The sequence below is a fragment of the Pseudophryne corroboree genome, chromosome 4 (assembly GCF_028390025.1).
Source record: "Pseudophryne corroboree isolate aPseCor3 chromosome 4, aPseCor3.hap2, whole genome shotgun sequence".
Taxonomy (NCBI): domain Eukaryota; kingdom Metazoa; phylum Chordata; class Amphibia; order Anura; family Myobatrachidae; genus Pseudophryne; species Pseudophryne corroboree.
In genome coordinates, this window is record NC_086447.1 from 202,528,151 (window position 1) to 202,542,707 (window position 14,557).

The following is a 14,557-nucleotide window of genomic DNA, read 5'->3' on the forward strand; positions in this document are numbered from 1 at the left end:
ACAATAGGGGCATGGTCACATTATGCCACACACTCTAATGCCCATTACACATTTTGCCACACACCATAATGCTTATTAAACATTATGCCACACTCTATAATGCTTATTACACATTATGCCACACACCGTAATGCTTATTACACATTATGCCACACACCATAATGCCAATTAACTTTAATTAATCATCAAGCCGCAAACACCCCTTCCCCCGTTACATTCTCACTTGGTCCAGTCCCGGTGTGATGATGCTGACGTCATTACGCTGTGATGCACCGGCCGTTCCCACGTCACTTGCTGCTGCCGCACAGCACCATGCCCAGCGCTGCAGTGTTGTCCTGAGCTCTAACTACTCATACTTCTTTCAACAGTGCTGCTCCTCGGCGGCAAGCAGTACTAGTACAGAGAAGGATGATGCAGTGCTGTGTAGAGTGTACATAATAACACTGTATTCGGAGGGGCATTATTTTAGGCAGGCAGGTTGCTGTGTGACTTATGGTGCTGCTATATGTGGCTATAACTTGGTGCACACTATGGCCTATGCAACACACAAACAGACTAGGACAGAACCGAGTATATCAAGAAGAAAGAATAAGTACTGGAGCCGGCTGTAAATCAAAACATGATAGATCGCTAGACCAATATAAAATCCAAGTATTTAATTTTGTTAATACACATTCATAAAAGAGGGAAAACTTTTTTTCTCTTATTCCTCAATAATAAATCAATTAATGTAATGTCCACAATCCCTGGCTAGGACACTGATCCACATGTGTTCACAAGTTCGTTTTGATGTAAAGTTATTACCAGACTTTGTTTCCGGATAAACATCCCCTAGGTGTCTCTTGCAGTAGAAACCATATGGCAGATGGGGATAAGTCCGGGTCTGTAGATGACTTATATCAAGTGGGATCTGATGCATGCAAGTGAGTCCAAATATCGCCAGGAGGTGGATGGGGGTGCTGATACTTGTGGTCCTACAGGAGAAGCTCAACGCATTTCACTGGTCTGATGGGTGCCAGCTTCCTCAGGAGCATATATTCAGTGTCTAACTAACAAACTTTATATACCTTTAGAATCAAGGAGCAATTAGGAACATCTGTTGGCCCTATCCCAACATAATTAATAAACATTTCAAAAATTAATATTAAACAACTATAGAAGGCAATCCTTTTTAGAACAGAACTGAGTATATCAGATCATTGTAATGGAAGGGGAATTATTATTATCAGGCAGGTTGCTGTGTGACGTGTGATGCAGCTACATGTGAGTATAACTTGGTGTACACTATGCACCAAGTTATACCCACAGGTAGCAGCACTACAAGTCACACAACTACCTGCCTGGTAAAAATATTAATAATAATTATGCCCAGTCCATTACAGTGATCTGATATACTCTGATTACAGTGTTATTATGTATACTGCACACAGTACCATGCCCTTATCTGTGCTAGTACTGCTTGGTGCCACCGAGGGGCAGCACTGTTGAAAGGAGCAGCGACAGTTACGGCACTTCCACCTGTCTGGCAGCAGGACCCAGGCACAGCGGAGGGAGCCACTGTAGTGACGGCACCAGAGGCAGAACTCTGGGAGGCAACGGAGTCAGCTGCCGCCGGGCTCCTGCTTTGAAGGGGGCACCTCTCCTCCTGTTCCGTGTGTTCAGCAACATTAATCAATTAAGTTAATTGACAGCAGCCGGTATCTCTTCCGTAGCCGACTTCCCCACTAGTCACTGCACCTTACAAATCACACCCTCTTTATTATAGATAGACTGGAAGCAGATACCTTACTGATGAAGTTATTTTGCTCATATAAAGGAAACAGGACAATTCTAACTATATGAAGTTATTTCTCTGACGATTACAAGTAACTTCATATACTGTAGTTAGAATTCTCATACTTCCTATGCAAGAGCAGATATCTCTCCATCAGTAAGGTGCATGCTTTCAGTGTAAAAGGTTGTGGGTTCTAATCCTGGATATGACACTTGCAAAGTAATTGTCAGAGAAATAATCAGCATTGTGAGTGACTGAGCAGGTCTATGTAGTGTGTGGTTGGACCCCTACATAGATCTGCCTAGTTGCAACAGTTTTGTAGTAGCTTCATATACTGTTAGAATTAGAGACGAGCGGGTTCGGTTTTACTCGGATCTCAAAACGGCATCTTATTGGCTCACGGATGATATATAGGGAGGGCTCCAATATTTTTCTTGCCTCCGGGCAACTGGGACAAACTTACGCCACTGGACGGCACCAACACCTGTATTGCAGCACGATCCCAACACAGCGGACCCCTACATAGCATGGAAACTGTGCATTCCATCGGGCACAGTTCATTACTGAGCGGAGCCGCTGGAATGAGCACATCTACCTGAGGGCAGTCAGACTGTCCCACAGAGAGCATGCAAGTGAGATCTGCAGCGCTGATCCATCTCTTCGGGGTCTGTAGGGTAAGATAGGGACACTCAGAATGTCGGCCCAGACATAATGGCGCCAGTAAACATGTCAACACTCACAGTGTTATTGTAGAATTATAGTACATTTAGGGTTTTGATTAGGCTGCGATTAGCTGTAGGGTTAGCGGTAGGGGTAGGGCTATCAAATTATGACAATGTTGCATAACATCTGCTTCGACATTCTGATTGCTGACACTCAGACCATGGCTACGTTCTGAATGTCGACATTTTGTATCACACACCTACAAAAGGGCATCTGCATGTTTGACACTGTTATAAATTACTTTTACTGTATATGTGTATAAAACCAGCCATGTGTAAGTTATTATTTGCTTTGAAACAGTGACATTATTTTTCCCTACTTGCTATAGTTGTTATATTGTGGACTATGATACGGCTATGTAAGTCACACTAAACCAGGGAATTACATACATCATTTCTATATGAGCAGCAAGTAATGACCAGTGACATCTAGGTCATCTCAAAGCTCCTGTCATCAACTCTATGATCATGTGTCATCTCTGATTAAGTGGTGGTAGCATCTACTATTGTGTGTTTGATTTTACTTTGACTATGGTACTCATGTTGTATTTATTTATGTTTTTACAGCGATTCTCAACCCCAAGCAGCCAAAGGAAACTCCGAAGAGCTTCAGTTTTGACTACTCATACTGGTCTCATACTTCGGTGAGTAGCATCAACAGCATATACTTCAGTACAAAATAATTGTAAACAAAAAGATCAATAATTCTTCTTTAAAGGCAGACTGATAAATAGTCAGAGGACAGTAAGGACGGATAAATAGCACTGTAGCACTGAGAACGGTAAGGATCCATAAGTAATTAGTGGATGGTAAGGACCCATAAATAGTCAGAGGACTGTAAGGACCCATAAATAGTCAGAGGACATTAATGACCATTAAATATACAGAAGACGGCATAGGTTGGTAAGGACCAACAGTTAGAGAATGGTAAGGACCAATAAATAGAGGACTATAAATACAGATAAATAGTCAGAGGACAGTAAGGACGGATAAATAGAGAACTATAAGAACCAATAGTCAGAGGTTGTTAAGGACCAATAGCCAGAAGATGTTAAGAACATATAAATAGTCAGAGAACAGTGAGGACCAATAAATAGAGAACAGTAAGGACCTATAGTCAGAGCAGTGGCGGCTCTTGCCACGGGCAAGCAGGACTTTTGCCAGGGGCGCCGCACCATGGCAAGATCCACTACTGCTGTGCCCCCCGCTGCCCGCTGTGTCCCCCGGCTGTGTCCCTCTGTGAAGGGAACTAGATGCTACGCGTCTAGTTTCCCTTTGTGGAGAGGACCTTTGCTGTGCGGTGCACGATGACGTCATCGCGCACCGCTCAGTATTTCAGCGGTGCTGCTCTACTTTACAGGGGGCGTAACTGACCACGCCCCCTGTATGAAGCCACACCCCTATTTCCCGCCCGGGGCGCAAGAAGGGCTAGAACCGGCCCTGAGTCAGCGGTCTGTAAGGACCAATAGTCAAAGGATTGTAAGGACCTATAAACAGTCAAAGGACGGTAAGGACCTATAATTAGTAATAGAATGGTAAGAACCAATAGTCAGAGGATAATTAGGACCAATAGAAGATGGTATGGACCAATAAATAGAGGATGGCAAGAACCTATAAATAGTCAGAGGACAGGTGAGGACAAATAGTCAGAGGATGGTAAGAGGATGGTAATAACCTATATATATAGTCAGAGGATGTAAGGACCAATAAATAGTCACAGGACGGTAAGGACCAATAGTCAGAAGATGATAAGGGCCTATAAACAGTCAGAGAATGGTAAGAACCAATAATCAGATGACAATAAGGACCAATAGACATAGGATGATATGGACCAATAAATAGGGTATGGTAAGGAACAGTAGAACAGTAAGAACCTATAGTCAAAGGATGGAAAGGACCAATAAATAGCCAGAGCATGGTGAGGACCAACAGACAGAGGAAGGTAAGGACTAATAGTAAGAGGACAGTAAGGACCTATACATAGTCAGAGGACGGTAAGGACCTATAAATAGCCAGATAATTGTAAGGACCAATAGTAAGAGGATGGTAAGGACCAATAGTAAGATAGTAAGAGAATGATAAGGACCAATAGTAGGAGGATGGTAAGGACCTATAGTCAGAGGACATAATAGTCAATAAATAGTCAGAGGACAGTTAGGACCAATAGTCAGAGGATGGTAAGGGCCTATAAATTATCAGAGAATGGTAAGATCCTATAGTCAGAGGATGATAAGGACCAATAGTCAAAGAGGATGGTAAGGCTTGGCAAATGCTTTTTTCAAGTATACACTTGCCAAATGCAATACAGCCAGCACTACAGTTTTGCTCTACATTATTTTGTAAAGTAACAACTACAGTATAACAATAGAGTCTTCTACTTATGTATGTACAGTACACCTACATGTACAGTACACCTGCCATGCAGACTTGACCTCTCTAAAGTGCAAAATTCATATAAGAAAGCAAGGATAGCAAGTAATTACAGGTGATCAAAGTCGCCTGGCGACTCCTAAGCTTCAGGATATTAACCAATTTAGCAAGTCATAAAGGGAACAGTGTTTTTTTTTTGTTTTGTTTTTTTAATTAGTGCTTATTTGCAAGGTGCAAAAAGTGTTAGTAGACAAGATGCTCAAGTAGTTTGGAGGTAAGGATAGGAGTGAAACAGAGCAGTGAGAGACTGGCTGACTCCAGGCATGATTGGTGAGATGAGCTTGTGTTTAATAGAGTACAGTGGTGAAGTCAGTGGAGAAACACAGTTTGAATAGATAAGTTAGTGATGGATTATAGTGGGGTAGAGGGAACTTAGAGGAAATAGGATAAAGGAAGCTGGTTGCTAGGTGAGAGGAGTACAGAGACTGCATCCTCAGTTTTGTTGAAGTATGAGCTGAGAGTAGATTGCGGAGCTCAGGAGACAATGGCCCTCATTCCGAGTTGTTCGCTCGCTAGCTGCTTTTAGCAGCTTTGCACACGCTAAGCCGCCGCCTACTGGGAGTGAATCTTAGCTTTGCAGAATTGCGAACGAAAGAATCGCAAAATAGCGAAAATAAAGTTCTTTGCAGTTTCTGAGTAGCTCGAGACTTACTCTGCCACTGCGATCAGTTCAGTCAGTTTCGTTCCTGGTTTGACGTCACAAACACACCCAGCGTTCGCCCAGACACTCCCCGTTTCTCCAGCCACTCCCGCGTTTTTCCCAGAAACGGCAGCGTTTTTTCACACACACCCATAAAACGGCCAGTTTCCGCCCAGAAACACCCACTTCCTGTCAATCACACTACGATCACCAGAACGAAGAAATTTCTTCGTTAAGCCGTGAGTAAAATACCAAACTTTTTTGCAAATTTACTTGGCGCAGACGCACTGCGAACATTGCGCATGCGCAGTGTGCGACAAATCGCTCCGTTGCGAAAAACACTAACGAGCGAACAACTCGGAATGAGGGCCAATGAGACTGGTTCTGAGGTGGCAGTAAAGCTAAAAAGAGCAAGCAACTGTGCATCTTGGTAAAACCATGTTACAAAGTAGGTAACACATTTGTAACATTTGCAGAGAGATTTTGATTTGATAGGACTTTGACCAAACTCAAATCTAAATGGTAGTGTAAAAATAAAGCTGTCCAGAATTTGAGGGCTGTATGCAAAAGCAGTCAGTATTTACCCTGCATGCAAAAATAATACAAATAAAAGTATTTGCACACCTTGCATTGCAGCATTGGCTCTGCAGGTGCACAATTACTTGCTCTTTTTGCTTTACTCCAAACTCAGAATCAGGCCCAATATGTGAGGCATACTGGGTTTGACACGAGAATATATCCTGTAGAATGGTGTTGGTTTTAGGGGATCAAACTGGTGAGCAGCATAAGAATTAATACCAGAGGGAAGCATTATAGTAACTGCCCATGTCATGGTAAAAGTGTGTAGCGTAGTACAAAACGTTTTAGTTCTCTTGTGCTAATAACTCTCTGCCTAGTCTAGTATTTATTGCAGGAAAGGCTAATAGCATAATGGCCCTCATTCCGAGTTGTTCGCTCGCTAGCTGCTTTTAGCAGCATTGCACACGCTAGGCCGCCGCCCTCTGGGAGTGTATTTTAGCTTAGCAGAATAGTGAACGAAAGATTAGCAGAATTGCTACTAAATAATTCTTTGCAGTTTCTGAGTAGCTTCAGACCTACTCACAGATTGCGATCAGCTCAGTCCGTTTAGTTCCTGGTTTGACGTCACAAACACGCCCTGCGTTCGGCCAGCCACTCCCCCGTTTCTCCAGCCACTCCTGCGTTTTTCCCTGACACGCCTGCGTTTTTTAGCCAACGCCGTGAAAACGCTGAGTTGCTGCTCAGAAACGCCCATTTCCTGTCAATCATTTACCGAACAGCAGTGCGACTGTAAAGCGTCGTACGAACACTAGCAAATCTACTAAGTTTTGTGTTACATAACTTAGCGCATGAGCGCTGCGTACCATGCGCATTTAGCAACAAATCGCAGCATAGCGAAAATCGGCAACGAGCGAACAACTCGGAATGACCACCCATGTGCCTTGCTTCGTAGTAGAGGGACGATATGTTCTTCACTGGAAATGTTAAACTGCATTTCTTGTAAGATGTAGGAGAGGGTAATGTACTACAATGCCAGTAAGAATATCTGGAGCTCTCAGGTTAGGATTTTGTTTCTCTGCCATTTGCCCACAATGAGCCTCAAGGCCCCCTGTGTTTTAGGCCAGTGATTTGGGCCTGTGTTTCATTCCTGTTATTTGGCCCGTTATTCAGGTTTGTGATTGACAAATGACTGACGCAGTAAATATTAATTTTGACAAATGTAATAATTGTCATATTTTTAAGGAATGTTTTATTTAGTTGTGCAGTTGTGTACTTTGCAGAATAGGAAGTTGTCACAGAACCCAAAATGTTTTTTATGGAACTGTCTCACTGTGCAGGATGAAGACAGTCAGTTCGCCGGCCAGCAACAAGTTTACTGTGACATTGGGGAGGAGATGTTGCTTCATGCTTTTGAGGGCTACAATGTGTGCATCTTTGCCTATGGACAGACTGGAGCTGGTAAATCATACACCATGATGGGCAAACAGGAACCAAACCAACAAGGGATCATACCACAGGTAATGACACCAACAGATACTTGTTGCAGTTTCCAAGCCCTGATGGTCACACGGAAGAATGTACCTAAGGCACACAGCAAAGCACTTTGGTTTTTGCGATCAGGCACATATAGGTGCAATGCCTGCTCTCTGCACTTGGGGGCAACCTCTAGAAACTAAAAATAAGCCTTGATGTGCAGTGAAGTGGAAAGTGGAAACTCTTTAGCCGATGTACAATGTCCTGCTTAAAATAAATAAAAAAAATTTAAAAATGAAAATGGGCAGAGTGTCAAAACAGAACAGAATTTGTCCACCAACCCCAATGCTAGACAGCCTGGACTGGACTCCACTGCAACACTACAAGTGTGGGGTTCCCATGGCATCCCCATGTCAGGTTAGTGCCTCTGTAGTAAAAGAAGAGGTTGTATAAAAACCTCTCCCCTCACATAGGGGTATATGCAATTGCGGTCGAATTCGACATTTTTGGATTCGACACAATTCGACAGTCGAAACCCTCCCGCCTTGACCCGAATTCGACATATTCAATAAGTAACGAATTAGACAGTCCCGCTGTCGAAAAACGGACCAATTGTGGGCAGCCTGGATTCTACTTCATGGACGGCACAAAAGTGTTCAAAAAATCCTGAAAAAAAATGTGTTTGGTCCCCCCTCCTAAGCATAAGCAGCCTCGGGCTCTTTGAGCCGGTCCTCGTTGTAAAAATACGGGGGGAAAAATGACAGGGGAGCCTGGTCCTGGTGCAAAAAATATGGGGGACAAAAGACATGCACACCAACATACACACATACTTACCTATGTTGACACAAAGAGTCGGTCCCCTTCTCCACGTAGAATCCACGGGATACCTGTAAATAAAATTATACTCACAACAATCCAGTGTAGATCGGTTCTTTTCTTGTTTGTAATCCATGTACTTGGCAAAAAAAACAAAAACGAAGATCCCGAACCACGCACTGAAAGGGGTCCCATGTTTACACATGGGACCCCTTTCCCCGACTGGCGGGACCCCCGTGACTGCTGTCAAAGAGGGTCCCTTCAGCCAATCAGGGAGTGCCACGTCATTGCACTCTCCTGATTGGCTGTGCGCGCCTGAGCTGTCAATCAGGCGGCACACTCGAGATACAATGTAGCGCATAGGCGCTCCCTTATATCCAATGGTGGGAACTTTGCGGTCAGCGGTAGACCACAAGAGTAACCCCACATAACCTTTTTTTTTTTTGTATTTGTTGAATCAAATTCGATAGTTTTTTTGTGTCGAAAATGACCCATTTTTCAACATTTTTGGCAATTTGACCGCAATTGCATATACCCCATAGGCTACTAGCCCAGTGCTGAAAATCCCCAGGATAATAAACAAATTAAACTTTTTGGTCCATCATAGACCAAGTGGCAAATACGATTTTCTTTTCTTGTTTCTTCTTCTTTTTTTTTTTTTAACCATAGAACAAATTGTAAAAGAAAAAAACAATATCCATACAAATATTTGATAAAATGAAGAAAGCTAGGATTCCTGTGGATCCCCAATTCCCAGCAGCCAATCACAAGTGTACAGCTTCAGAAAATGCTTGTAATTGGTGAAGGATAATCTTGGTTACTCCAGTTATATTTGTTAATCAGTTGTAGGGTTATGGTTGCCCATTTTTAATGGAAAGATTTTAGCTTTTCTCTTATTTGTGCTGGATCAAGAAAGAAGGAATTATATTTTGTGGTGAACAAAAGTTTAGGGAATGATTTATACATTTAAACTTTACTTTTAAATTCTGTATGCCTTTATCTTATTTTTGGTATATTAATCAAAGGTAGAGATGTGCTTGGACCCTCATGTTTTTGTTTTTGTTTTTCCAAAACCAACCAATGTTTTGTATTTGTTTTTCGGTTTTGGCAAAACCACCCTCAAGTGTTTTGGTCCGGAATTCCGACAAAAAATTAGAATTTCGGGGTTTGGATTTTGAAAATAGGCCTAAATTACATGATTTTAGCTGTTTTATTCAATTTTCAAGAAATCTAAAACCCGAAACTCATATTTAAAATCCGATTTCCGAACTGGGAAAAGATCCAGACTGGGTCTTGGTTCGGTTTGGATCCTTTCAGGGAATCTGAACCAGGACTCCATTTGGTTCGGATCCACAAAATTTGTGTGGGTTTAGATTTCTGAAGAACTGAACCACACATCTCTAATCACAAGTCTTATACATGGACAAGTTGAGTAGCAATGTTGTTAGGTGTCTAATTCACTGCCAAAATCGCTGGGTGAATGTTCCCAATCCATGGCCATGTTCAGCTCTGTCATACGTTTGTTTATTAGTAAGAACTGCAATTATTTCCTACATTGGGATTACATACGAAGGGAACTGAATATGTAATATAAATACTGAACAAGTTGAGATACAATACAATTGGATAAACACAGATTTACAAATTTTCTAAAGTGAAATATAATTGATCTTTTCAATCTGTTTCAGTAGAAAGTTATATGTAGTTTTCATATATTTATGCTTAGATTTAGGGCTAAATTTACTAAGCGGTGTGTTTTGCTTTCAACATGATCAGTGTTTTAAATTTTAGGGTTAAGCAGGCGAAGAAGTTTAGTAGATTTACCCCCTAGTCAAACACAGATTGAGCCTCCTCGGAAATTGGAATATGTCAACTTCAATTACTAAGGAACAGACAATGCAAAAAAATGTATTTTAATATAATTTTAAATAATTAAGTTCAACTACAATTCATCTTGCAGTATATAAAGGACATCACTTTGCTGATTGCTTTCCTTTACTCCTTTTTACTAGAAACACGTGGTTATCTAAGGTGATTAGTCCCATGCTAGCATAATTCACCAGAGATCACATTAACATGATCAAGCACTCTGGTCATTGCATTCAGCCAGGAAAACACTTGATTCTGTAGCACTCATTTCCTCTCATTATTAGGAGTAAAAGGGAACATACAGTGCTGGATGTGTGGAAATAACAAGCAGGCAGACTTTCACATACAAATAAGTATGTGTGAGGGGACCGCTTGTAAGTGTTGATTATATAAGGGAGATTACCTTGATGCTTTCTTTCTGGTTAACCCCTCGCTATCTGAATTATTCATTCATTCCTTGCATTATTCAGGATATACAGTAGTCTGTGCCTGTGAATTATTAATTAACCCTACACTGTCTGTAAAGTGTTAACCCTTATGTGGCCAGGACATGAATGTAGAACCATTACTGTAGAATCTTGTGTCTGAGATGGATAGCTGATGTGACACCACTTGTCTCTTTGTGTTGTAGCTTTGTGAAGATCTCTTCTCCCGGATCAGCGACACGACCAATGACAACATGTCTTACTCTGTGGAGGTATGCTGATGTCGGCCATTTTGCTTTCCACAAGAATGCACGGGATACACTATCATGCAGATGGATTGGAGTTAAATATTGTGTCTTAGGGTTAAGTGAATAAGTTTTTGAGGCCTGATTAGTGTAGTTGTAAAAAGCTTGGAATATTTCCTTTAATAATAAAAGATCTTCTAAAACATGAGGTGCTTGCCACGGCAAACAGTCTGCTGCCTTCATAAGCAAACAAAGAAAAATCTTAAGTGATTATAAAGCTTGGTACACACTATGATATATTAGACAAGTTTGCAATCCTCTGCTGGAGGAAGAGAGATGCAGATGCACACTCTTAGCACTAAGAACACTGATAGTAAAAATTATTTAAATAAACCCTCACAATTAACATGGAGTATAATTGAAGTTCTTAGCACACATTTGCGCAAATATGCGGGCCCATGTACCGCAGCCAGGTGACGGTCCCTAACATTCCTAATACTATCACATTCTATAAATTTATTCAGGACTTACCTCTAAATAGGGCCTTATCAATGTGTGATCTGAAATGCAGGAACTCAGCTAATTAACACACCTGGGTGAATGGGAGGAGTGCCAGTCTAGAGGAAGGAAGCCTTGCCTTCCAGTGTACAATATATACAATCCTCAACTGATCACAGCAACCATAGTATAGTATGTACCGTCAAATCCACCTAATGTATTGTTTGATGAATTGGGTGTTTGCATAGTCCCATTGGATGTGCTGCATGTACAATGGGACGATTCAATGTCTGATGCGGAATTGTTACACATAAGAATGTTAGCGTACAACGGATCATGCAGTGTGTATGGCGGTGAGGAAACATATCCAATCATCTGTAACTGATATTTTTCATATTTTCTCTTTATTCTGAATTGTTATACATAAGCTAGACACTAAGTAAGATGGAGGGTGTGTGTGTGTGTGTATGGTAAAATAGTGCTGCAAAACTACACTGGTGTAAAATAAACCAAATTAGCCCAGTACTGACAAAATTCACATTCCTCAATGTACTGTATAATGATGTCCATGCTTAGCTTACTTATATTGATAATGTATATTTTAATACAATTTCATTGACTAGTAGGATAATATATATAAGTCAATTTATTCCTTTTGGCAAACTATTGATCTGTCCTCTCTGGAGGTTATACATTATATTGTGCTTGTATCACTTGTGGCCAACTTACATCCTGCATGCTCACAGGGGGCGATGTACTAAGCTTTGGGAAGTGAAAAAGTGGAGAGAGATAAACTAGAACCAGCTCCTAACTGTCCTTTTTCAAACACAGCCTGTAACATGCAGGGCCGGTAATAGAAATCATGGGGCCCGGTACAGTGATATCTCTACGGCCCCCTAAGATAGATAGATATATATATATATATATATATATATACACACACACACACACACACACACACACACACACACACACACACACAGACAGTATATATTAAAGCGCAACGGAATTTGCTGTGCTATAGTAACTGTTAATAATTAAATAAATGTATATATATTTATTAATTCATTTATCTATTTGCATATATAAATATGTATTCTCTCCTTCCTCCCCCCCCCCCCCCACAAACCACTGTCTGTGTCTGCCTCTCCTTCCTCTCTCACACCCCACAGTCTGTGTCTCCCCAATGACTCCATGCTGCATTCCCAGCACCCCAACCCCATCCCACCCCCTCACCAATTAGACTCACCTGCTCTGCACTCCTCTGTAGACAGAACCGAACACTGCACAGCATGTACCATGCAGCCCTCGCACTCCACCAGAAGAGGCCGGCGCAGGGCACGGGAGTCCTGGCCAGTAGAGCTGCTGCCATGTTCCGCAACTGCCTGCAACAGAGCTGGACTCGGAAGAGTGGGTACATACTTGTGCCGCACAGTCACTGTGTGTGAGAGGCTCCTGTCCCTCTGCGGCTACACCGCCTACAGCTTGCTGCCATATTTGGACATGACAGCTCACATCCTTGCCCGGCACTAAGGGCCATATCCTTGGGGCCCTTCTGATCCTTGGGGCCCGGTACAGGTGTCCCCTTTGACCCCCCGTCGCCGGCCCTGGTAACATGGCAGTTAGGAGTTGATCAGTTGGTAATTTAGCCCTCTCCACCATATCTCTCTTCAAGGCTTAGACCACCTCCCCCATATACTGCATTCTCCACCTATATTGTGCATACAGTATGATGGACATTTTATTAGACCTCTGTTCTGCTTTCACTGTAGATAACTATATATGTTTGTACATCTGTGCTCTTTAGGTCAGTTATATGGAGATATACTGTGAACGGGTCAGGGACCTTCTAAATCCAAAGAATAAGGGAAACCTCCGAGTCCGTGAGCACCCCCTACTGGGACCTTATGTGGAGGACTTGTCAAAACTGGCTGTTACCTCGTTCAATGACATTCAAGATCTCATGGACTCTGGTAACAAGGCCAGGTACACTCATTGTAATTAGAAATTCTTGCTGTGGATACCATCCTGTATCACATCTACTGTACATAAGCTGTTTCTCAGGTCCTGGTACAAACAAATAAATCTGGCAAAAAAAAGCCAACATAGAGACCAATTGATGAGATCCGTTGATCATTATGCTGAACCTTTCCTACTGTCTCTGTTGAAATAATGGTTCAGGTTGTGATAATTTTCTCAATGGAACCACCAAGATCCATATATCACCACTGTTCATGTGGATCAATGGATGTCTATGGCAAGTTCTCACGTTGCTTTCTGTTGGGATTCCATTCATCTAGAGGAGCCCTTATGAAAATAACTGTACAGACCCAGACATTTTGGATATCTCTGATAAGCTTTGGTCCTGCTACTCCATGTTCTTAAAGTTCTGCCAGAACTCATGGGTTTTGTAGAGGATTATGGTGGGGGTTGTAAAGAATGAAGAGAGGAGATGGACATAGTCAGGGTGTTCCTTCCTAACTATAGAGTAGGTTCTCTGATGCACTATTTTAGTGGAGCGATAAGAAAATAAGATTTAATTTTGAGAACAAGACTACTGAAAAGCAATGACGAGTTGAAAAGATAAGCCTGCCATAGACTTTTTACTCCAAAGTTTGGGCTATAAAAATTATTAGAATAATACAAAGAAGATATTTCAAACAAATTATTAGTATTTTTCATATACTTAATTCAATCAAAACTCTGGTTTAAATGTAAGTATGACAGGAAAGGCTCTGCCTCACCTGCCTCACCCCACCGCACGTCACTGAGTTGGAGAGGGCATTACTTGCTGTGCAGAGGGGTCCATGGTCATTTTCAGTCAGCTAAGGGTGTTGAATGTTCATCTGCTGGTATAATTCTATGCTTATATTACCACACATTTGCATTTTTAAATTGCACTTTGTCAGAAAAGCACATTGCTAGGCACATTGTTAGCTATACAGTATAATAATTAATAAGCTTCACACTCGCACTGAACTGTGTTACTGTATAGACAGACCCAATTCATTTAGGACATAATAAATAGGCCATAAATAAAGCTACTGTAAATCAGGTTAGTCATTTATTAGAACAACAGCAATGTGCTATTTAGTCAGAAGTGAGAGGGTGCAGACTAGGAAAGGGGTTGGGAATCTACTAAAGAA

General features: G+C 41.7%; 1 protein-coding gene across 13 annotated transcripts in view; it reads left to right on the forward strand.

The window, feature by feature from the left end:
- Positions 1-14,557, forward strand: part of KIF1A (kinesin family member 1A) — a 297,735-nt gene that overhangs the window by 93,719 nt on the left and 189,459 nt on the right. For all 13 annotated transcript variants that reach the window (XM_063915795.1, XM_063915782.1, XM_063915783.1 and 10 more), the window contains exons 3-6: positions 3,064-3,140; positions 7,423-7,602; positions 10,875-10,940; positions 13,219-13,397. In XM_063915795.1, the coding sequence (XP_063771865.1) occupies positions 3,064-3,140; positions 7,423-7,602; positions 10,875-10,940; positions 13,219-13,397 (502 nt within the window). The remainder of the gene's footprint in view (positions 1-3,063; positions 3,141-7,422; positions 7,603-10,874; positions 10,941-13,218; positions 13,398-14,557) is intronic.